A 20,315-nucleotide genomic window follows, 5' to 3' on the forward strand; every position below is an offset into this window, starting at 1 on the left:
TTAGATCACATGACCAAGGAGCTATTCAAATTCTACATTTTGAAAAATTCATTTTAAAATCTTGTGAGATGAAAATGGACAAACTAAAGGGTGTGCAATATAGAAGGGTTGTCAGTGGACATTCTGAACCTTGTTTGAAGTCGCTAGGTCACATGACCAAGGAGCTATTGAAATTCTACATTTTGAAAAATTATTTTAATAACTTGTGAGATAAAAATGGACAAACTAAAGGGTGTGCAATGTGTAGGCCTACTGAGTGGACATTCTGAACCTTGTTTGAAGTCACCAGGTCACATGACCAAGGAGCTATTGAAATTCTACATTTTGAAAAATTCATGTAAAACCATGTGAGATGAAAATGGACAAACTAAAGGGTGGGCAATATAGAAGGGTTGTCAGTGGACATTCTGAACCTTGTTTGAAGTCAATAGGTCACATGACCAAGGAGCTATTGAAATTCTTCATTTTGAAAAATTCATGTAAAACCATGTGAGATGAAAATGGACAAACTAAAGGGTGTGCAATATAGAAGGGTAGTCACTGAACATTCTGAACCTTGTTTGAAGTCACCAGATCACATGGCCAAGGAGCTATTGAAATTCTACATTTTGAAAAATTCATGTAATCCCATATGAGATGAAAATGGACAAACTAAAGGGTGTGCAATATAGAAGGGTTGTCAGTGGACATTCTGAACCTTGTTTGAAGTTGCTAGGTCACATGACCAAGGAGCTATTGAAATTCTACATTTTGAAAAATTCATGTAATCCCATATGAGATGAAAATGGACAAACTAAAGGGTGTGCAATGTGTAGGCCTACTGAGTGGACATTCTGAACCTTGTTTGAAGTCACCAGGTCACATGACCAAGGAGCTATTGAAATTCTACATTTTAAAAAATTCATGTAAAACCATGTGAGATGAAAATGGACAAACTAAAGGGTGTGCAATATAGAAGGGTTGTCAGTGGACATTCTGAACCTTGTTTGAAGTTGCTAGGTCACATGACCAAGGAGGTATTGAAATACAACATTTTGAAAAATTATTTTAAAATCTTGTGAGATGAAAATGGACAAACTAAAGGGTGTGCAATGTGTATGACTACTGAGTGGACATTTTGAAGCTTGTTTGAAGTCATTAGATCACATGACCAAGGAGCTATTCAAATTCTACATTTTGAAAAATTATTTTAAAATCTTGTGAGATGAAAATGGACAAACTAATAGGGTGTGCAATGTAGAAGGGCCTCGTCAGTGGACATTCTGAACCTTGTTTGAAGTCAATAGGCCACATGACCAAGGAGCTATTGAAATTCTACATTTTGAAAAATTCATGTAAACCCATATGAGATGAAAACAGACAAACTAAAGGGTGTGCAATGTGTAGGCCCACGGAGTGGACATTCTGAACCTCGTTTGAAGTCACCAGGTCACATGACCAAGGAGCTATTGAAATTCTACATTTTGAAAAATTTATGTAAAAACATGTGAGATGAAAATGCACAAACTAAAGGGTGTGCAATATAGAAGGGTAGTCAGTGGACATTCTGAACCTTGTTTGAAGTCAGTAGGTCACATGACCAAGAAGCTATTGAAAGTTGAATGTAAAAAAACTTTGTTTACGCTCCCTAACTAATTCAACTTGGAATACAAAATGCTGCTCACATTTCCACATGTTTATTAGCTTTGGAAATCGAATTAATGTCCAAATCGTGAAAATATGACCTGTGCAATGTGCACAATTTTTCCAACATCATGACACTTATTTGGAGTCTGTGACTCAAGTTCTTTGAAAGCGCTAATATCCAACTTGAAACTATCTTTACCTCGGTTTTGAAAGGAATCAGTGGCTAACTGCAAGCTTTGCAAAGCAATCACTGGACTGCTATTCAGTGGAGAGGGTGTGTGGTCCAAGTCTGGGTTTAACGAACACCCTCTGTGTTCTGTTAGACACGTAACTATTTTTACACAATATAGCAGGGGGTGTAAAGCCATAACACATACGTTTTTCCAGCAGCAGACTATGATCGATAACGTCAAAAGCCACACTGAAGTCTAACAAAGCAGCCCCCACAATATTTGTATCATCCATTTCTCATTGGGAGTGGAGACTGCTTTGCTGAGGCAGAAGATGGCTCCCCTGGCGAACAAACTCCGGGCAACACCGGTCAGTCGGATAAAGACAAACGATAAGACAGAGATGCATCCAACATGTGCGAACGCCGTCCACCCACCAGCGTAGAAAAGGTAAATATTCCACTCTGCGTTCCCCCCAGTTTCTTACGTAGGCTGGCAACCTGCGTGATCAAGGAAGCCACTTCAAGCCTATAATCCTCGGCAAGCAAACAATTGCTGGCTGCATTGGAAATCTGTGATCCAGTTTGTCCCGAAACAACATGTAGTAGATACAGCGCTGGAACCGTTCATTTACTTCTTCAGACAAAGAGGCCTCCATTGGAAAACTCATCTGGGACTAACTTTGTTAGCTTGATGGCTAAGGTTAGCAGTTTAGCTAGGTCAGCGGCTCTTTCGAGCAAACTTTAACCTGTCAGTTAAGCGGGATTCCAGGACAAGAAATAGCGGCCCTAGCTGTTAAAAGCTAACCCAGTTCCGTACTCCATGGAAAAACGAGTTTGGCATTTATATTTAACAAAGATTGGTTATGTTTTAGTTAAAATAACAAACCGAGTGTTTCCAGCAGACAATGTTCAGCTGCGCACTCTGATGACGTGGTATGCCAGCCATTAACATTAAGCTCTAAGTGTAAGCAAACGAGCTGCGACGACATAGGCCTTTGTTCAGCACTTTCAAACTGGACACCGACAGAAATTCAGATCGGTGTTAGTTAAGATAAAATCAGCAAGATGTTGAGGCGTTTACTGCAAGGTAATTTAGATATTCAATTTGGCACCGGCTGCCATGTGTTACCACATCGAGAGTATTGAAATACTGCTGGTTTTGAGAGAGAAATGCGGTTACCCTACCATTTTAAGTATTTTATTATGCCTATGTGGTCTAAAAAGGAAGGGAACAATCACGAGGATCCACTTACAGACAATAGGCCTATACAGACGCAGAGACAGGGCATTGCGCAATCAACACAACCCTCGGAAAATCAACTTGAATTACATGGGTCTATTGCTGAACTTTCCCTGGAAAACATGGTTACAGACCGAACAACATTATAGTATCCCCTCCTTGTAGAGGAAAGCATATGAGCTAATTATAATAAACAAAATAAGCAAAACAAAGAAATGCATCATTCCAACATTGCCTACAATTATGAATTAGATACTGAGATAAACCTATATAGGCAATATAACAAGGGAACGATGAGAGGATAAGAGGCAAGACGTAATTTCGTTTAAGACATTAATGAGCGAGCTCAGACGGACAATATGCCTATTTGCTCAGCACTTTTGAAATGGACAGCGACAGAATTCAGAACATGGGCCGTTCTTACAGTATTCTCCCTGTACACCAAGTCAGAAATGTAGGATAAATGACAGGGGCATATAAGCAGACAATGAAAGCTTTTACAATATTCGATTATGACATTTTTCTAAAACTGGCTATAGGCTACATTTTTTTTGTTCTTGTTTATTTAACCTTTATTTAACATGTGCACCATCAAGTCAGAACTATAGGCTAAGATCTGAGAGGGAGAGGGAGACTAAATGCTTAGGGTGAGACATATGGGCTACTAACAGCTTACTACACAACATTGTCTTGGCTACAGTATACATATATCCCTGACATATTACATCATTTATGCAGCAGCATACAAGACAGGCTTGACAGGCTTTTGGACCGTTGTGCTGTGCTCACTTGAACAGGAAGGTTGCGTGGCAGACCTTCTTGTGGGCACACTTTGTCATTAAAGTTTGGCATTCTCTGGATATATGGTACTTTCAAGACAACTGGGAACTCAGGAAAAAAACAAAGTTCAATCATGACGTCAGTGATCTTCAGGTCTTAAAGTCAGAGCTCTAGAAAGAGACCAGAGTTCGCGATTTGGAATTCCGAGTTGGATGACCGTTCAAAGTGTATTTTCCCAGTCTGAGTTATTTTTTTCCCCGAGTTCCCAGTTGTCTTGAATGCACCGAAGTCAGATATTTCCAAGTTCTGATTTCCAAGTTCCCAGTTGTTTTGAACACGGCAGAAGTCATGCTGGATTGACAGCTGGCCAATGTATTCAACCTTTTCTGTCCCATGGTGTTGCGTGTGAATGTTTATCCTTTTAAGCTTGGAAAAGTGACACTTTCAGACAGATGTTTTAAATACTTAAACCCAGACTTGGACCACAGACCCTCTCCTCGAATAGCAGGCAGGGGAAGCAAAATAGTGATTGCTTTGCATTGCAGTTAGCCACTGATTCCTTCCAAACCACTCATTGTTGAATTTGGGATTTCCGACTTGTTGTTTAATGTTTATGTCCTATGGCGATGAGCACCGATACGTTTTATCTATAATTTCTCTTCATATGACAAGGATTGAAAAGTATTTGCCAGTAGATTGTCAACCGTATTCATGACGATGACTGCTTGTCTAGCTAGCTACCTTGCTAGATAAGATTTTGAAAGTATGATGTTGACATGATCAGTCCAATCAAAGCTACCTTAGATATAACGTGATTTGGCATCATTATATCTATGGCCAATGACCTTGAGCCTTCGTGGATGAGCACTTCTAATGTAAATCAATGGCAGCACCCAAGGGGGATTGAACTGCCTAGCTCTTCCTGAAGATTCTGCAGTGATGTAGTGCCCCCATGAGTGACAGAACACTGAGCCAATCACGGCGCAACTAGAGAAAATTAATAACACCTACGCTCTGTGCTCTCGCTGGCTGCCCCTCCACCACAGAAATCACTGAGCTAGGCTGAAACGCCTCCATGTTTGTATGCGGCTTTATTAACTCAAGGATTATTATTCATGTTTTTACATTGTTTGCAAACTGATATGCATGAAATAATGCCATAATAACATGAACATTGTTTTTGTTTCTTTTAGCTAAACAGGTAGGGTGGGTCGCCACTGGCGTGCGCACATAGGAGGTCCCGTGAAAAATGTGCCCGCCTATGGAATTCAAAGGCCTGTCCAACTGATTCGCCGGCCCTGCAACATGGTGTCCCATATTAAGTACTACTGCTTGGATAGATAGGAGGTATAGGGGTTGCAAGCATACAGGTATAGATTCTGTACTGTATCTAACTCTATGATTCCAAGTCATTGCACTGATTGTGCAACCCAAAGACACATCATGTGTCACACTGTCACACACTGTGAACAGACTGTGTGAAGCACCTTTTCTCCTCATAGGCAGTACTCAAATGAGTTGGACTTACGTTGTGTTGCTGAAGTTATGTTGCTGAATTGCGTCCAGGTTCTCTTCTTTCTCCCAAAGTGTGCACTTCTATACTTTTTTTTCATGGATTTAGCAATGGAAACTCCCTCCTTTCAATGCTTACACCAATCCTATACTTTTCAATTCATGACAAGAAGTGCACACTTAGGGAGAAGGGTGAATAATTGGGACGTAGCCTTTGTGTGCTCTCTCAACCACCTCTATGCTAACAAAAGAACATACGGGATACTCTACGGCATGACATTTAATTCTATTCATATTGAAGTCCCATTCTGTCTCACTGAGTTCTTCTATATGACATGTTGCAAGTGTGGAGGAAATTAATTTATTACATACTATGCTGTTTAATTAGACATACTATGCTGTTTTATTTACTTAAAAATTGTCCATGGTTAAATGCTAGTATTATTTGCTGTTACAAACTTGTCTTGTGTGACTTAGTCATAAATCCGAGCGTACAGATTTAGGAGCCGTTTGGGTATGACCTGTGTTTACAATCGGCAGGAATTTAGCTATGTGGGAATTGCAGGGAGGAACATAGAATGGTGGCGATATCGTTTATCTTGATCTGCACAGATGAGCTAAACTACTTTTAACAACTCTGTTCACCTGCCGGCCCTGTTTATGCACATCTGCTAACTGTCACATAGATAAGAGGATGTACTTTCTATAAAAGGAGAGAGCCAACTGTTCATTGGGCTTTCAACTCTGAACTATTTGAGTAGTATTATTGATTACTCCATTGTTGCAAATCTCATTGTTGCAAATCTTGCTGTTTGAAGAAATCTACAGTCTCTCTTCATTTGTTAGAATTCCCATCACAATTTGGCAAAGACATAGGATGGCTAACTCCGTCTACTGATCGTTCCCGGGGTGACCGAGGTTATCTGCACACGGGCTGCGTTAGACGTGGCTCGGGGAGCCCACACTTAGCGGAGCAGAAAGGGACCTGCCTCGAACCCGGCAGGGAGCGTTAGTAAGATGGATAAGCCATCCCGAACATACAGAGTTAAGGGTGAGACTGATTTTCTTTCAAACATCATAGAAAATCCTGTTCTGGGAACAGATTGTGCACTTTAGGTCTTTTGTTGGAGCAAAAGACACCCCTAGTTAGAAACTCAGTTATTTCTAATAGGGGAAGTCCTATAATTTTTAATTAGGAACTCTGTTGCAGCAGAGATATCTTTAATTAAAGGAGAAATTCTGGGACGACTTGCCCTGTTGGAGCAGGGTAGGGGGGTTCTCTGTTGAGCACAGAAGCGGACATGGGATGACATGACATGGTTACGAGTTATGTGATCCCAGGGCACAATCCTGAGATAGAAGTTAGAAAAATATTCCTGCAGGTTAGAAAACATTGTAAAAGAAAATAAATGAATCAGTGGACTGGTAAAACAGTTGGTTATGATTGGGAAACCAGCTATAAATTTAAACCCTACACGGATATTTGCATTGGAGGAACTGCCATGTGGGTACAAAATGTAAAATTACATAGAGTGATTAAAAAATATTTTGAGGGAGTGTGTTTGTTTTTGTTTCCTGAGTGTGTGTGTGTGTGTGTGTATTGACAAGAGATTTGTATTATGGATGGACGATGGACCCTAATTTTGGTAATATGTGTTGTCAACAACATTGATATTTGAAGCGTGAGAATGGTATAAGATATTAGGTCTCCCATATTCTCCTGTAGTAAATTGGCAGAAGCTTCAGTATTGGTTCTAATACAAGGTATCAGGTGCCGTGACCAATCAACAGGCACAAATACCATACCTACTCTCCGGGGAAGTGGGTATCACTACCTTTAGAAAATTGTTAAGATTGGCATATATTAAAACCGTGAATGAGGAAATCTAAACACCCTGGACACCGTTGAGAGAAGCACAGAAATAACCACCATTGAAATGTCATCCATTGTTTCTGACACTCGCGTAAAAGTAGGAATAGAAGAGGTAAACTATAGCAAAGCCGTAGAGGCACTAAAAGAAGTGTGAGAGCATTCTACAAATTCGGCTCGAATATGAAAATAAATCTAATCATGGATGCAATTGGGCAGCATTTCCCTGCTGACAGAAAATTCCAATCTAATAAAGAATTCAGAGATGCTATTGTGAGTTGGCACAATGACATAAGAGAAAAATGTGAAACATCTGAAAGAGCTCAGCTAGGATCTCGCAAACAAACACCAACCAGACAACGATTGGAATCTGTTTGGATGGGTTCAGTCATTATTTGGTCTTATTGGAGCTACAATATTCCATTGGTTGATTTATGCCCGCTTCGCCTTCATTGTTTTCATTACTAAATGATAATAACTTTGAACATGTGTGCGTCTCTAACAAAGTAAGTGCCTTATTACATTGTAAAAGTTTCTGTATGACGTGTTATGTTGTTTCTACTATAGCTCACAGTATGTATGGAGCATAATATATGTGTGTATTCCTTATAACTGCGGACACGCAAGGTAACATTACTAATTTCATAACCTTTATGGTGTTTGAGTAAATCGATTGAGTAAATCGTGCATATGTAGCTACCTACATTCTTCTATTAGCTCTGTAAAACAATGATAATTGCGTCGGAGAAGTATTAGCTTGTGTTGTCTTTTGAAGCTACCCTGGCCTTATGACCATGGTTTGTTTTCAATTGGCCTGTTTAGCATAGCCCTGTTCTGCTCTGCCCTGCACCCTTGTGGAGCTCAACAGTTACTGTTTCTTACTGTTATATGACTCATATTATTGATTTTGTCAATGCAATTTTATAATTTTTATAGCAGTGTTGTTATGTTACTTCTTTGTAATATTGTTTTATTGCTATATCCTGATATTGTATTCTAATTACTAATAGTTACTCTTTATTCTGTACTTTCAGAAACCACACATACAAACAGTATTGAACATTATTTGCCGATATCAACTGGAACTGGACATCTTTCAAGCTGAAGATTGAGGCCAGCTTTTGTATGCTAGCGTACACTCCTAAACAGTACTGGATGAAAACACAGCAAGAAAACACTTGCTGGAAGAGTGTGGGACTGCTGTACCAATTGTCCACATTCAAAGTGTGTCCCTTGCCGAGATGAGAAGCCAGCGTGGTCATCACCGTGGAACCAGACACCCCAAGCCCCTCATAATGTTGGATGTCAGTGGTGGATCCTGTGTAAACTATAATGTCCTGGACAAATCCTGTTTTCACGTCGCACATAACAAAGCACTTGACCCCAAACCTGTGCCTTTTGGGTGGAATATATTGACAGAACGCCAGCCTACCCTTCCATAACATCAGGGACTCATCAATGCATAGCTCCTTGTATGGCACAAAGACCCTACCAACTGCTAATGTCAGGCTGGTAAGAACATTTCGTATTTTGGTGTAACGGGTCATTTAGGTTGGCAGTAGAATTGTTGACGAAATGCAGGCATCGCAGCAGAAATAGGAAGGGTCCTTGGGAAAAGAGGGTGGCAAAGAAGGGAGTTGCAAACATAGGATCTGTGCTCCAGTATTCTCTTAGGGAGTTATTCTTTACTATTCCCATGAGAAGGATTGTCACCAGGAAGGTATGCAATTCACTAATTGTGATTGTCACCCTTTTAGCGAGTTTCCCCCTCCCTCCTGGCTCTCTCTTCTCCTGCAGCTCCCAAGACATAGCGGTTGGTCTCCTCGAGTATGTCTCCCACCAGCTCCTCTGTCAGAAACAGCTTGAAGCACTCTGCCTCAGAGGGAAATGGCAAGGGGCTTTGCACTCCAGACTGGGACTCATCAAAGCAAACAGCAGTGCCAGGAAATGGCTGGTAGCCTTCCAGCTACCACAGACCTCCTGTACATTATCCACTGTCGGTCTGCCTCCATCAACACCAGCATCTTCAAAGGGACCTCAGGCTTCGTCAGGGGACAAGGGGTCCTCAGATTCAGGGTTCTCAATGGCTAGAAGGTTGGGGGGCAGCTCCTCGTTGTCACTGTCAGAATCTGATTCCTGACTTTGATACTCATTGTCAGAATTGTAAAAAATCTTTCCGCATTTGTGAGTTGTCTCCTTTTGAAAGACATTGCTGATGCTACAGCTTAGCTCACTAGCTACATACATAAAGAACAACACTGAATCGCTCAGAGTGGGAGTGAGGTTACATAATTGACTGCCGACACGCGCCACTTGTATCGATACATCACTATCAGAAAATGTGTTGTGTGGTAATTATTTATTTATTTACTGTTTTATTCACATTTTCAAGTACTGGTGACAAATCATGCATTCGGATTCTTGCATAGATTGTAATGGACACATATTATGTGTGTAAAATACTTTTTTGAAGGTTGTACTGATTATGATGAGCTAAGCTAATTCCAGCTATGTGTGGAGCCATGTTTGTTGAAATACAATGCATTCTGGGTTTCATATAAACGTCTGTCGAACCAAGGATGTTATAACAAAATGAGGTGAGGGAGGGTTCACTCACTTTTTGAGTAAACTTCTGGAAGTGAATGATGAGATGTGAACGATGGTAGACGACACACCCCCTTCAACATGCATACTATAAACAGACCAAACTCATCTTGTCTCCTCTTATTATCTTTGGTTGATGAGAAAAAACAAACATGGCGGTGTGCACAAACTACCCATCGTTGGATTACTTTCAATTTCTAGAAAGTGTTTTACTCAATTATTTAGATCAATGGTGAGCTCACCCGTGATGTGATTATTTTTATATACTAATTGCTATTAGCTAATTCCTGCTGTAGTTTCTGTCAACCGAGAGTTATGAAAATATGAACGCTTATGTTACGTCAGTCTTTCCTCAGTTAGCGCTAGGATAAATGTAGCCTACATTTTCTGGTTTGGATGATTGTGTTATGTTGTAGCTACTGCTGTGAATGTCTGAACATTGCATCCAAAAATAAACTGGTCACATTCTGGACATAACTTTATAAGGACTGTGTTTGTGCAAAATGTTTCTGTGAAATAAACAGTGTGGCCAGCTCAAATGCTGACTGTTGCATCAATCGAAACGGGACGTTCTAAATAAGCATTCTAATCACATCGATTTGAGCGTACGCTGCAGGGACCACTGTAGAATGATCACCCCCGTTTGTTGGTTGGTGTGAAAAAGTTAAGGGTCACTACCATCATGGTGACCAGTCTTCTACTTTCCCTCTTTCCTCATGTTAATGCTTGTTTGATGGAAATGCTCGTAAGTCATTTCCTATTAGGTTGGGACTTAGTCTCAAAAGGGAGAATATCTGGAGGAAATTTATTCATTACATACTATGAATTTAATTAGGCATACTATGCTGTTTTTTACTTTCTACCACACAAGTCAAGGTTTGTTGTCCCTCGCAATGAAATGAGGGAGTGGACTGTGGATCTGTCTCTGTCCATTCATACGTTCGTCACACGCAATATCTCAGACAGCACTGGCCCGCACTTGGGTGAATGATGCGTCTTGCCATAGAGATCCGGCATTTAGAGAATTATATTGATTGGCCCAAGGCAGGAACTATAGTAAATAACTGAAATGTGTTAGTCACACGCAATATCTCAATTGGCACAAGGGGACTGAATCATTTGTGGGGGACGACATGTTTACATTTGCCTTGTATGCATACCAAGTAAATATTGTCAGTTGTTAACAGTGGGGACAGTACCAGAGTCTCTGAAAGGGGATGACCTATGATATGGACTGGAAATAGTCTAATTCAGTTTCATTTTTCTGATGTGATATTTGAAGGTTACAAAAGTTATCTTTGGAAGAAAAGTATTTTCTATACAAGTTCATTTGCTTTCGAGACCTGACACTGTGCCTTTCAACTAATCTATTTTGTGTTCCAACCCTCAGGAAACTATGAGAAGGTAATTGTTCCACTGACCAACTGCAGTTCCACCATATTCCTTACACCAATCTATTCCTTTTAAGCCCATGAGGGTGATTGTATGAGTGCTTCCTTTGACTTAGGGTAAAGGGTAGGCTTATGTCCTGATTGTCCACCCATCTCCCAAAATGTGCAGTGTTATGGATTTTATGATGGAAACTCCCTCTATAGCCAATGACTACATCAATTCAATGTTTATACATTTATGGTGGGGGAGAAGGGTGGTGAATCGGGACACAGAAAGTCTCATTCACACTTCATTGGCCCTTGACCACCCTGGTGCATTAGACTGACCTCTTATGTTTTAAGTTTCCACACATGCTAACCAATACATAAGTTGTGCTCCTTTTTCACAGATGTTTCAGGCTGATGACCTGTCTCCATAGCTGAGAGAAACCGAGGAGGAACATCACTTTGTCCCCAATTCTACTGCTAATGTTTCTAACTGTACTGATGAGGAAGAAGAGGGCAGACTTATCCACTGTTGCGAAACTGTTCAGTCAAATTTACATTGCAACTTTGTTACCAGCAACAAGTCACATGTTCAATAAGGTATTCTGCAAATAGAATTACAATACAAAAATGTTCTTGCTCTTCAGTGAAGTTCTGCCACTTGTATGTTGGAAACCATTATCAAGGAAACTTAGTTGAACACGTTGTGTAAATTGTAACATGTTTCTTAAACACCAGTGATTCCAGGGGCAAGAATAACTGTTACCTGTAGAACAATGTCTCTATCACAGGTCACTAATACAATTATTTGTTAATTGTGCAGACTGATTGGTATGGCATGGGCATGACAAAGCAATGAACTAACTAAACACTTATCGGCTATTATGCCTCTCAATTTCCAGTCGACATTTGCAAGGAAAAAGTCATTATGCAGTATAGCTATACCGATGGCTAGCGGCTTTGACAGTATTGAGTCAAGCAAGTTTTACTGTTTCACAAAATATGGTGTTGGAGGGGCTGTCAGGTGGGCATCTCTGGTCAGAACAGGACCTGCACAAACTTTATCAAATGATAACCTCATGATGCACACTGGCAGAGATGTCAACCAGCAGTATTTGTAAAGACTGTCTCACCAAGGACAAACTCAAATAGCCTACTGTAATGAAAGGCGGCCTAAGGGGTTCTTCTCCCAGTCACTGTGTGCCAAAATGTGATCAACCAGAATGATTTCAGTAATTTTCTATCTACTTATCCCTTAAAATGCTGACATATACACACACAACTTGACACTTTCCATACGCATAGCCAATGATGTGTTTAGAGGTTGTAAATGGCTTTGATTATGTTGCACAGCAGCTATCTAGCTAAATGACCACACAACTTGCTAGCTAGCTTATTGGCCTGGAAGCTAACAGACCAAGGTGCTGGAGCTATTAGTTCAGAGGATACAATCAACACGTCCATCTACTATTTTATTCAGTAACAAACGAGTTGCTAACTAGTGAGCTAGCTACATACAGTATATAGCCACAGAATTAGCTGCTACCTTGTTAGCTAACGTTAGCTTGCAGTACTTTGCCCAATCTCTCCCCTTTTCCCACGAACTGCTCGCACACAGATGAGCAACAGTAACTACTGGTCATAGCAATAGTAACTATGGGGTGGAGTTATGGAAGAGAATCAGCGAAACCGTTTCCAAAATGTTTGTGACGCAGATCGGCGTGACGGTGAGTTAGATTAGTTAGGCAGTCAGATCTGACACTGACACCGGCTTATCCAGTGAGGGGTTATTCAGTGACTTGCAGCTGCAGCGGCACCTGGCTACAAACCAAGTGTAGTACCGGCACATCCCTTTGGGCGCTATTGGGTGACTGTCAAATAACCTGCCAACCAGAAGCCAGCTAGGCCTTTTACTGGATTTTGAGCAGAGTAAATCCTCTCGCTTCACCTTTTCCTCTGCACGTATAGTATGAACACAGAAGCACAGACAGAGTTAATCACACAGCTGACCAAATTTACTTCTGGGTTACCAGATCTCTTTTCTGGATCCTTGGGATGTCCCTAACCTTAAACCCCAACCCTAACCCTTACCTTAAAATCTATTATTTTGAGGGTTTTCGGTAGACAGACTTTTAACTTTAGGTCTTCTCCTCATAGTCCTCATCAATCAAACTTTTGCTGCACAGCTCTCAGCTATAGTTGTATTGTGTAAGTGAAACATTGTATCCCAAGTGGAATATCCCAATTCTTTGAATGGAAGCATTTAGTTATGGTCTGGCATACTGCCCCAACAGATGACTCAATCTCAATCGCACTCCACACTGCCCTTTCACACCTGGACAAAAGGAACACCTACAGTATGTGAGAATGCTGTTCATTGACAACACCATAGTGCCCACAAAGCTCATCACTAAGCTAACGATCCTGGGACTTTAACACCTCCCTCTGCAACTGGATCCTGGACTTCCTGACGGGCCGCCCCCAGGTGGTAAGGGTAGACAACTACATATTTGCCACGCTGATCCTCAACACTAACACACACCCCCCCAGGGGTGCGTGCTAGTACCCTCCTGTACTCCCTTTCCACCCATGACTGTGTGGGCAAGCACAACTCCAACACCATCATTAAATTTGCTGACGACACAACAGTGGTAGGCCTGATCACCGACAATGATGAGACAGCCTACAGGGAGGAGGTCAGAGACCTGGCAGTGTGGTGCCAGGACAACAACCTCTCCCTCAATGTGAGCAACACAAATGAGCTGATCATGGACTATAGGAAAAGGAGGGCCGAACAGCCCCCATTAACATCAACGGGGCTGTAGTGGAGTGGGTCGAGAATTTCAAATTCCTCGGTGTCCATATCACCAACTAACTATCATGGTCCAAACACACCAAGACAGTTTTGAAGAGGGAACGACAACACCTTTTCCCCCTCACGAGACTGAAAAGATTTGGCATGGGTGCCCAGATCCTCAAAAAGTTATACAGCTGCACCATCAACAGCATCCTGACTGGTTGCATCACCGCCTGGTATGGCAACTGCTCGGCATCTGATCGTAAGGTGCTACAGAAAGTATAGTGCGTACGGCCCAGTGCATCACTGGGGCCAAGCTTCCTGCCATTCAGGACCTTTATACTAGGCGGTGTCAGAGGAAGGCCCCAAAAATTGTCCAAGACTCCAGTCACCCAAGTCATAGACTGTTCTCTCTGCTCCCGCATGGCAAGCGGTACTGGAGCGCCAAGTCTAGGTCTAAAAGGCTCCGAAACAGCTTCTACCCCCAAGCCATAAGACTGCTGAACAATTAATCAAATGGCCACCCGGACTATTTACATTGACCCCCCCGCTACTCGCTGTTTATTATCTATGCACAGTCACTTTACTCCTACCTACATGTACAAATTATCTCAACTAACCTGTACCCCCACACATTGACTCGGTACAGGTACCCCCTGTATATAACCTCGTTATTGTTATGTAATTTTCTTGTGTTACTTTTGGTTCGATTTTTTTACTTTAGTTTATTTAGTAAATATTTTCTTAACTCTATTTCTTGAACTGCATTGTTGGTTAAGGGCTTGTAAGTAAGCATTTCATGATAAGGTCGACACCTGTTGTATTCGGAGCATGTGACAAATACAATTTGATTTGACTGGTTTACTTTCCAACTTTTACTGTTTTAGGCCTAGTTCTAAATGGCATAGCCATACATCATCACAAATAGTTTTGTAATTATGTTGTTGATGGAAAGGCTGAGCTCTTAATAATCATGGTTGTTTTCTTGGCATTTTCTTTAGAGAACAGTGTAGTGTAGGTTACCATAGTATGTACTGAAAATAATGTGACCCTTGTATGCGTATAGCATTTGCTGGAAAGTAGAGTAATAATCTTTACTAGAAAAGCTTTAATGCACACAGACAATTGAAAACAAAGTTTAAGAAAAGTGTAAAGTTATTTCTTGACATTACAAGCAATAATATGTAATTACCATTGTAAAAAAAGAAACATCAAAATACAAAGCATAAAAACATTAGATAATAATAAAGAAGCCTGTGTTGTTTCGCAGCAAAAGCTAATGGTTTTATAGGCATCCAAAGCTGGATAATTATGTTAAAAATACTGAACAGGCAGCCATCTCCAGTGAACAAGGTGCTGATACCCCAATTTACTAATGTTTTTTGTCCATAAAGCGAAACTTCACCAACAAGAGCTTGTAAACAGGAAAACATTGGCATCCCTTTTAAGGAAAATATATTAAAACTAAATTCTCAACAACCGCAGCACAAAAATGAATGCATTGCATTGCATTGCATTGCATTTCAATCGAATTCCTGACATTTGAATTGAAACATCAAATGGTTGATTTTCCTGTTATATCTAATATAATGTGTTCCACCTCCTAGCAAATTAACCCATAAGTAAATGAGGAGTTGTAAGACTATCAAAAGCCACTGCAGGTCAATCTATTACATTTCATTTCACATTTAATTCCTAAACTGAATTATGAATTAAGCTCTTAGCTAAAGGAGTTTGTTTGTAGTCCCTCACTTACAGTAGGTCATCAAGATAAACACGCAACACTCAAAACCACCTCAGTGGACCCCTTTCAGGTCACCAATAATTTGTGAAGATGACTGCCACAGTCCACGCCTGTGTAGTAAGTACTGAAGTAGATGCACAGTTGTGAAGATGTTCCTTGTTGTCAGCTGTACATGTCCTTGGTCAAGACATCAATGTGGCTTCTGAAATTATATGACAAACATCATGAGACAAGATTCATCATTCTTTGATACACAATTTGATCGGATAAAGAAGGATTTGTCACATATTCAGAACATTTTGAGAGGTACTACAGACTCACCTTTTCTCTGTGACTCTTCTGGTGGATCCGCAATTCCTCTGGATTTGAAAACATATTTTGGCAAAAGGGGCAGACAGACTCTGGGATGGTTCTCCAAAAACCTTGCCCTAGGTCAGGAGGGTCACTGAGCTCCACTTTGGCCTCTTGATGACTTTCCGGAGATTTCTTTAGGTCTGCATGCCAATTATCATCACCAGCTGACTTCCTATTACTCTGATGGAGTGGCCCTGCTCCTCTGACACGCTTCATTCCAGCAACCCAAGATTTGGGATTAGAGGACTTTTGAGACAGCTGATCTGAACACACCACGTTATGGCGAGCCTCTTCCCCCTGTGAGCTTACTGCGGGCCTGGCTCGGGGAGGACTGCTCAAGCGCATCTGAGGCAGTTGAGGCTTATGGGATGCCTGGTTTGAGGAGTTCACAAACTGGATGGAACTGGGGTCAGGACCAGGGAAGGGGAAAGCAGTGTACTTGACCTGTTTTTGAGCCGATGCTGATACATCTCCCTGTCCTGTCTGATTCCCCCTCACAGAGCTGAGCTGAGAGGTGGTGGATCCAGGTCCCCCTGTCGCTGCACTCCCTGGCCTGGCCAACCCCGAGCTCCAGCTCTCCAGAGGCGGCACAGACAACTGCTGGATGCAGTGGTGCAGAGAGGGATAATCCACATACTTAAACTTGGGAACCTTCTCCTTGGAAGTGAGAGGGGTACATCCTCCAGAGGGTCTTCCCAGGGCCAGAGGGCAACCCTTCAGCCAGCTGTCCAGGGGTGGCACGGTGAGCTGCTGGATGCACTGGTGCAGCGAAGGAAAGTCCACGTACTGGAATCTGGGCACTTTGAGGGGCACGTCAGAGACGTCCTCTTTTTTAACCCTGATGGGTATGGTAGGCTGTGCCTCCTCTCTCACCCTACGGGTTTTTGTGTCCGGTTCAGTTTTGACCACTAAGGGTATGCCCTTTGTTTTTGGATCACCTGCTCCCCCTGTAGGGAGAATTCTCCTGTCCTCCATTGCTGGCCTCTGAAAACACATCAAACACAATTAAAGATAACCTACATTGGTGAAATCAGGCTTGAATTTTTTTGAAAGCATTTCCAAATATATCCAGTAACATTACTGTGGAAGGATAATGGAGGTTATTCATAAAATGTTGCTCTACTTCGCTTAAATGTATCTCCTGCTTTTTATCCAAAATGTGTCAATCAAATGTATGTATACTGAACAAAAATATAAACGCAACATGTAAAGTGTTGATCCCATGTTTCATGAGCTGAAATAAAAGATCCCCGAAATGTTCTATATGCACAAAAAGCTTATTTCTCTAAACTTTTGTGCAGAAATTTGTTTACATCCCTGCTAGTGAGAATTTATCCTTTGCCAAGATAATCCATCCACCTGACAGGTGTGACATATCAAGAAGCTGATTAAACAGCATGATCATTACACAGGTGCACCTTGTGCTGGGGACAATAAAAGGTCACTTAAAACGTGCAGTTTTGTCACAAAACACAATACCACAGATCTCTCAAGTTTTTGGGAACGTGCAATTGGCATGCTGACTGCAGGAATGTAGTCAGCATGCCAATTCTCAGAGCTGTTGCCAGAGAATTGAATGTTAATTTTTCTACCATAAGCCAACTCCAACGTCGTTTTAGAGAATTTGGCATTACATCCAACCGGCTTCACATCCGCAGACCATGTGTAACCACGCCAGCCCAGGACCTCCACATCCAGCTTCTTAACCTGCGGGATAGTCTGAGGCCAGCCACACAGACAGCTGATGAAACTGAGGAGTATTTCTGTCTGTAATTAAGCCCTTTTGTGGGAAAAACGTATTCTGATTGGCTGGGCCTGGCTCCCCAGTGGGTGGGCCTGGCTCCCAATCCATAGATTGGGGACTAATTCATTTATTTCAATTGAATAATTTCCTTATCTGGTTTCCTTATAACTGTAACTCAGTAAAATCTTTGAAATTGTTGTTTATATTTTTGTTCAGTATAAAGTGATAAGGTAAAAAACAAAACGTGCACGGAGGGGGGAGGGGGGGGGGGGGGTGGACGGACTGAGTTTGGGAAACCCTGTGCTAAGAAATAACAGGTATTAAGTAGGCCAGGGCTCACCAACTCTGTTCCTGTAGAGCTACCGTCCTGTAGGTTTTCACTCCAACCCTAATCTAGCACACCTGATTCTAATAAGTAGCTGGTTGATGAGCTGAACCAGGTTAGTTGGAGTGAAAACCTACAGGAGGGTAGGTCTCCATGAACAGGGCTGAAGATCCCTGAAGTAGGTTGTCCTGACCTGACCACAATAATTAATAGGAAATAGCTCTAGGCAGCTGTATAATACATATATATGTTGATGAGATGCTGATAATAAGGGTAAAACTAGGTCCAGTTGAATATGCTGTGTGCTGCTCCTCCAACCCCATGTCAGGGATATTAATAGCTTTGCAGGTATGAAGTTAGGAGGAAAGTAGGTCAGAGCCAGACTGATCACACTGCCAGGGGCCCAAAACAAAATATATGTCACACAGCCGCTTGAGCCAAGAAAACCTGATACTTTAATACAAAACTCTTCACCCTGCTCACTTTTATAAGTATGGCTTGATTCAAGGGAAGACGGAGAAGATAAACTTGACTACCATTAAGCATTCTGATTCACAATCCAATAGTGAATCTATTATTTTGTTTGGTTGCCATCATCAGTAGAGACTGTGAAATGACAGCAATATGCGGAATCCCTTTAGAATCCAGTGTTATATAGTGATAACCTACTTCTTGTAATGTCATTTTTATTGAACCTACCATCCTGGCACAGTAAAACACAGAGCTTTGCCCTGGAACTGTGCCGAGCCATGACGAGGGGCGGGGGAACGCCGTGTTCCATATTCACTCGCTGTGTTACGAGGAATTGGGTCACGCACGGTGGCCTACATTTGAAGGGTTTGTTGTCTTCGTTTTTCCCTCCCCACATTTATTTGGGTTGGCCCCGCCCTCGTGCGCTCAACAGCACATCAGTAACTAGGCTACATAAATATACATAGTTGAAATGAAAAAGGACCTTTAAATTTGGAAAACTTCCATACCTATTTTATAACATGTTTACCCTAGATTCGTATTAGAAACATAATGACACGTCGCAAAAACTGCAGCGGCGAACGGTTGCATTATTTCCATATGATCACACAATGTATAAATATGTATATTAGACACCGACAAAGTCCACTGGGCTACAGGCCTAAAGCAAGTTCTAGAGAGCGACTGGCGCATACACACAGCAAAACATAGTACATTTCCAAATTAATCATTGTTCTTAATAGAAGTAGCATACAAGAAAATATGTGGCTATGACATGCATTTCTTCATCCAAGTTTTACCTTTCGTTATCGGTCTTCCTGGAAATCCGTGAAACGCGTAATGAATCTGCTTATTGGCGATGCTGTGTCCTGCATTGTGAGCAATTAAATAGTGTTACAAGAAGTGATTCAACCAGTAATTGCACAGACGTTTCGGTTTAGCAGCAAATCGAATAGAAAAAAGGCAAGGCTTGATGGTTGACTCTTCGAGCGTGGTTGATGACACCTGCTATTAGTTTCCGAGAAATAACAGGCTTAATCACTCGATGTCAATGACAGCTAACCAGAAACAGTTGTTAAATTGTGTCAAATGATTTATCTCTGAAAGCCTCTATTGCTACTGCTACCTTGACTGATAAAGTCTCAAACCAATCAGAGTTTTTGTACAGTCAAATCACTCCCACAGAATCCTTATCTATATAGCACAATGCAGACCAATGCTCGAGCTAGTTCCAGCTGAGTAGGCGGAGCCTTCGTGCTCTGGTTCTGGTACAGTTCAGAATGAGTCCTCTCCATTAGGATGGGCAATATCACGCATCACTCCTATAATCCTACAACCCAGAATATATATTACCGCCGTTGGCAGATAACAGAAATAGCGTTCAGCTGATGCTACATTTATCAGTAACGCTTTATGACCATACAATTTATCTTGAACTCACACCAATGTAATGACTAATTTATTACATTGATTATTACATTTATTACTAATTTCCAATAATGATATAAGTAACCATTTATTCTTTAAGAATATAAGACTAATGGTTTTGGGCTACAACTGCCTAATTTCCGATTATAATCCAAGGAAAATATGAAGTGATATTGTCTTTTGTTTATGTTTTTGTTTTCAGATGAGTGAATGTATAGCTTCAAAATATGTAAATATGCTCTCATGACTGTGAGCCCTTGCATCAATCGCTG

The 20,315-nt window shown here is 41.3% G+C and overlaps 1 protein-coding gene across 1 annotated transcript; it reads right to left on the reverse strand.

Annotated features, from left to right (window-relative positions):
- Positions 1–15,057: 15,057 nt before the first annotated feature.
- Positions 15,058–19,797, reverse strand: LOC106567883 (uncharacterized). The gene is made up of 3 exons (XM_014137737.3): positions 19,416–19,797; positions 16,043–17,059; positions 15,058–15,923 (listed from the first exon to the last, which is right to left on the reverse strand). Exons 2-3 carry the CDS (start codon positions 17,048–17,050, stop codon positions 15,912–15,914), a joined length of 1,020 nt encoding a protein of 339 aa, XP_013993212.1. The 5' UTR covers positions 17,051–17,059; positions 19,416–19,797; the 3' UTR covers positions 15,058–15,911.
- Between the last annotated feature and the right edge of the window lie 518 nt (positions 19,798–20,315).

Source organism: Salmo salar, chromosome 13 (assembly GCF_965601325.2).
Source record: "Salmo salar chromosome 13, fSalSal1, whole genome shotgun sequence".
NCBI lineage: Eukaryota > Metazoa > Chordata > Actinopteri > Salmoniformes > Salmonidae > Salmo > Salmo salar.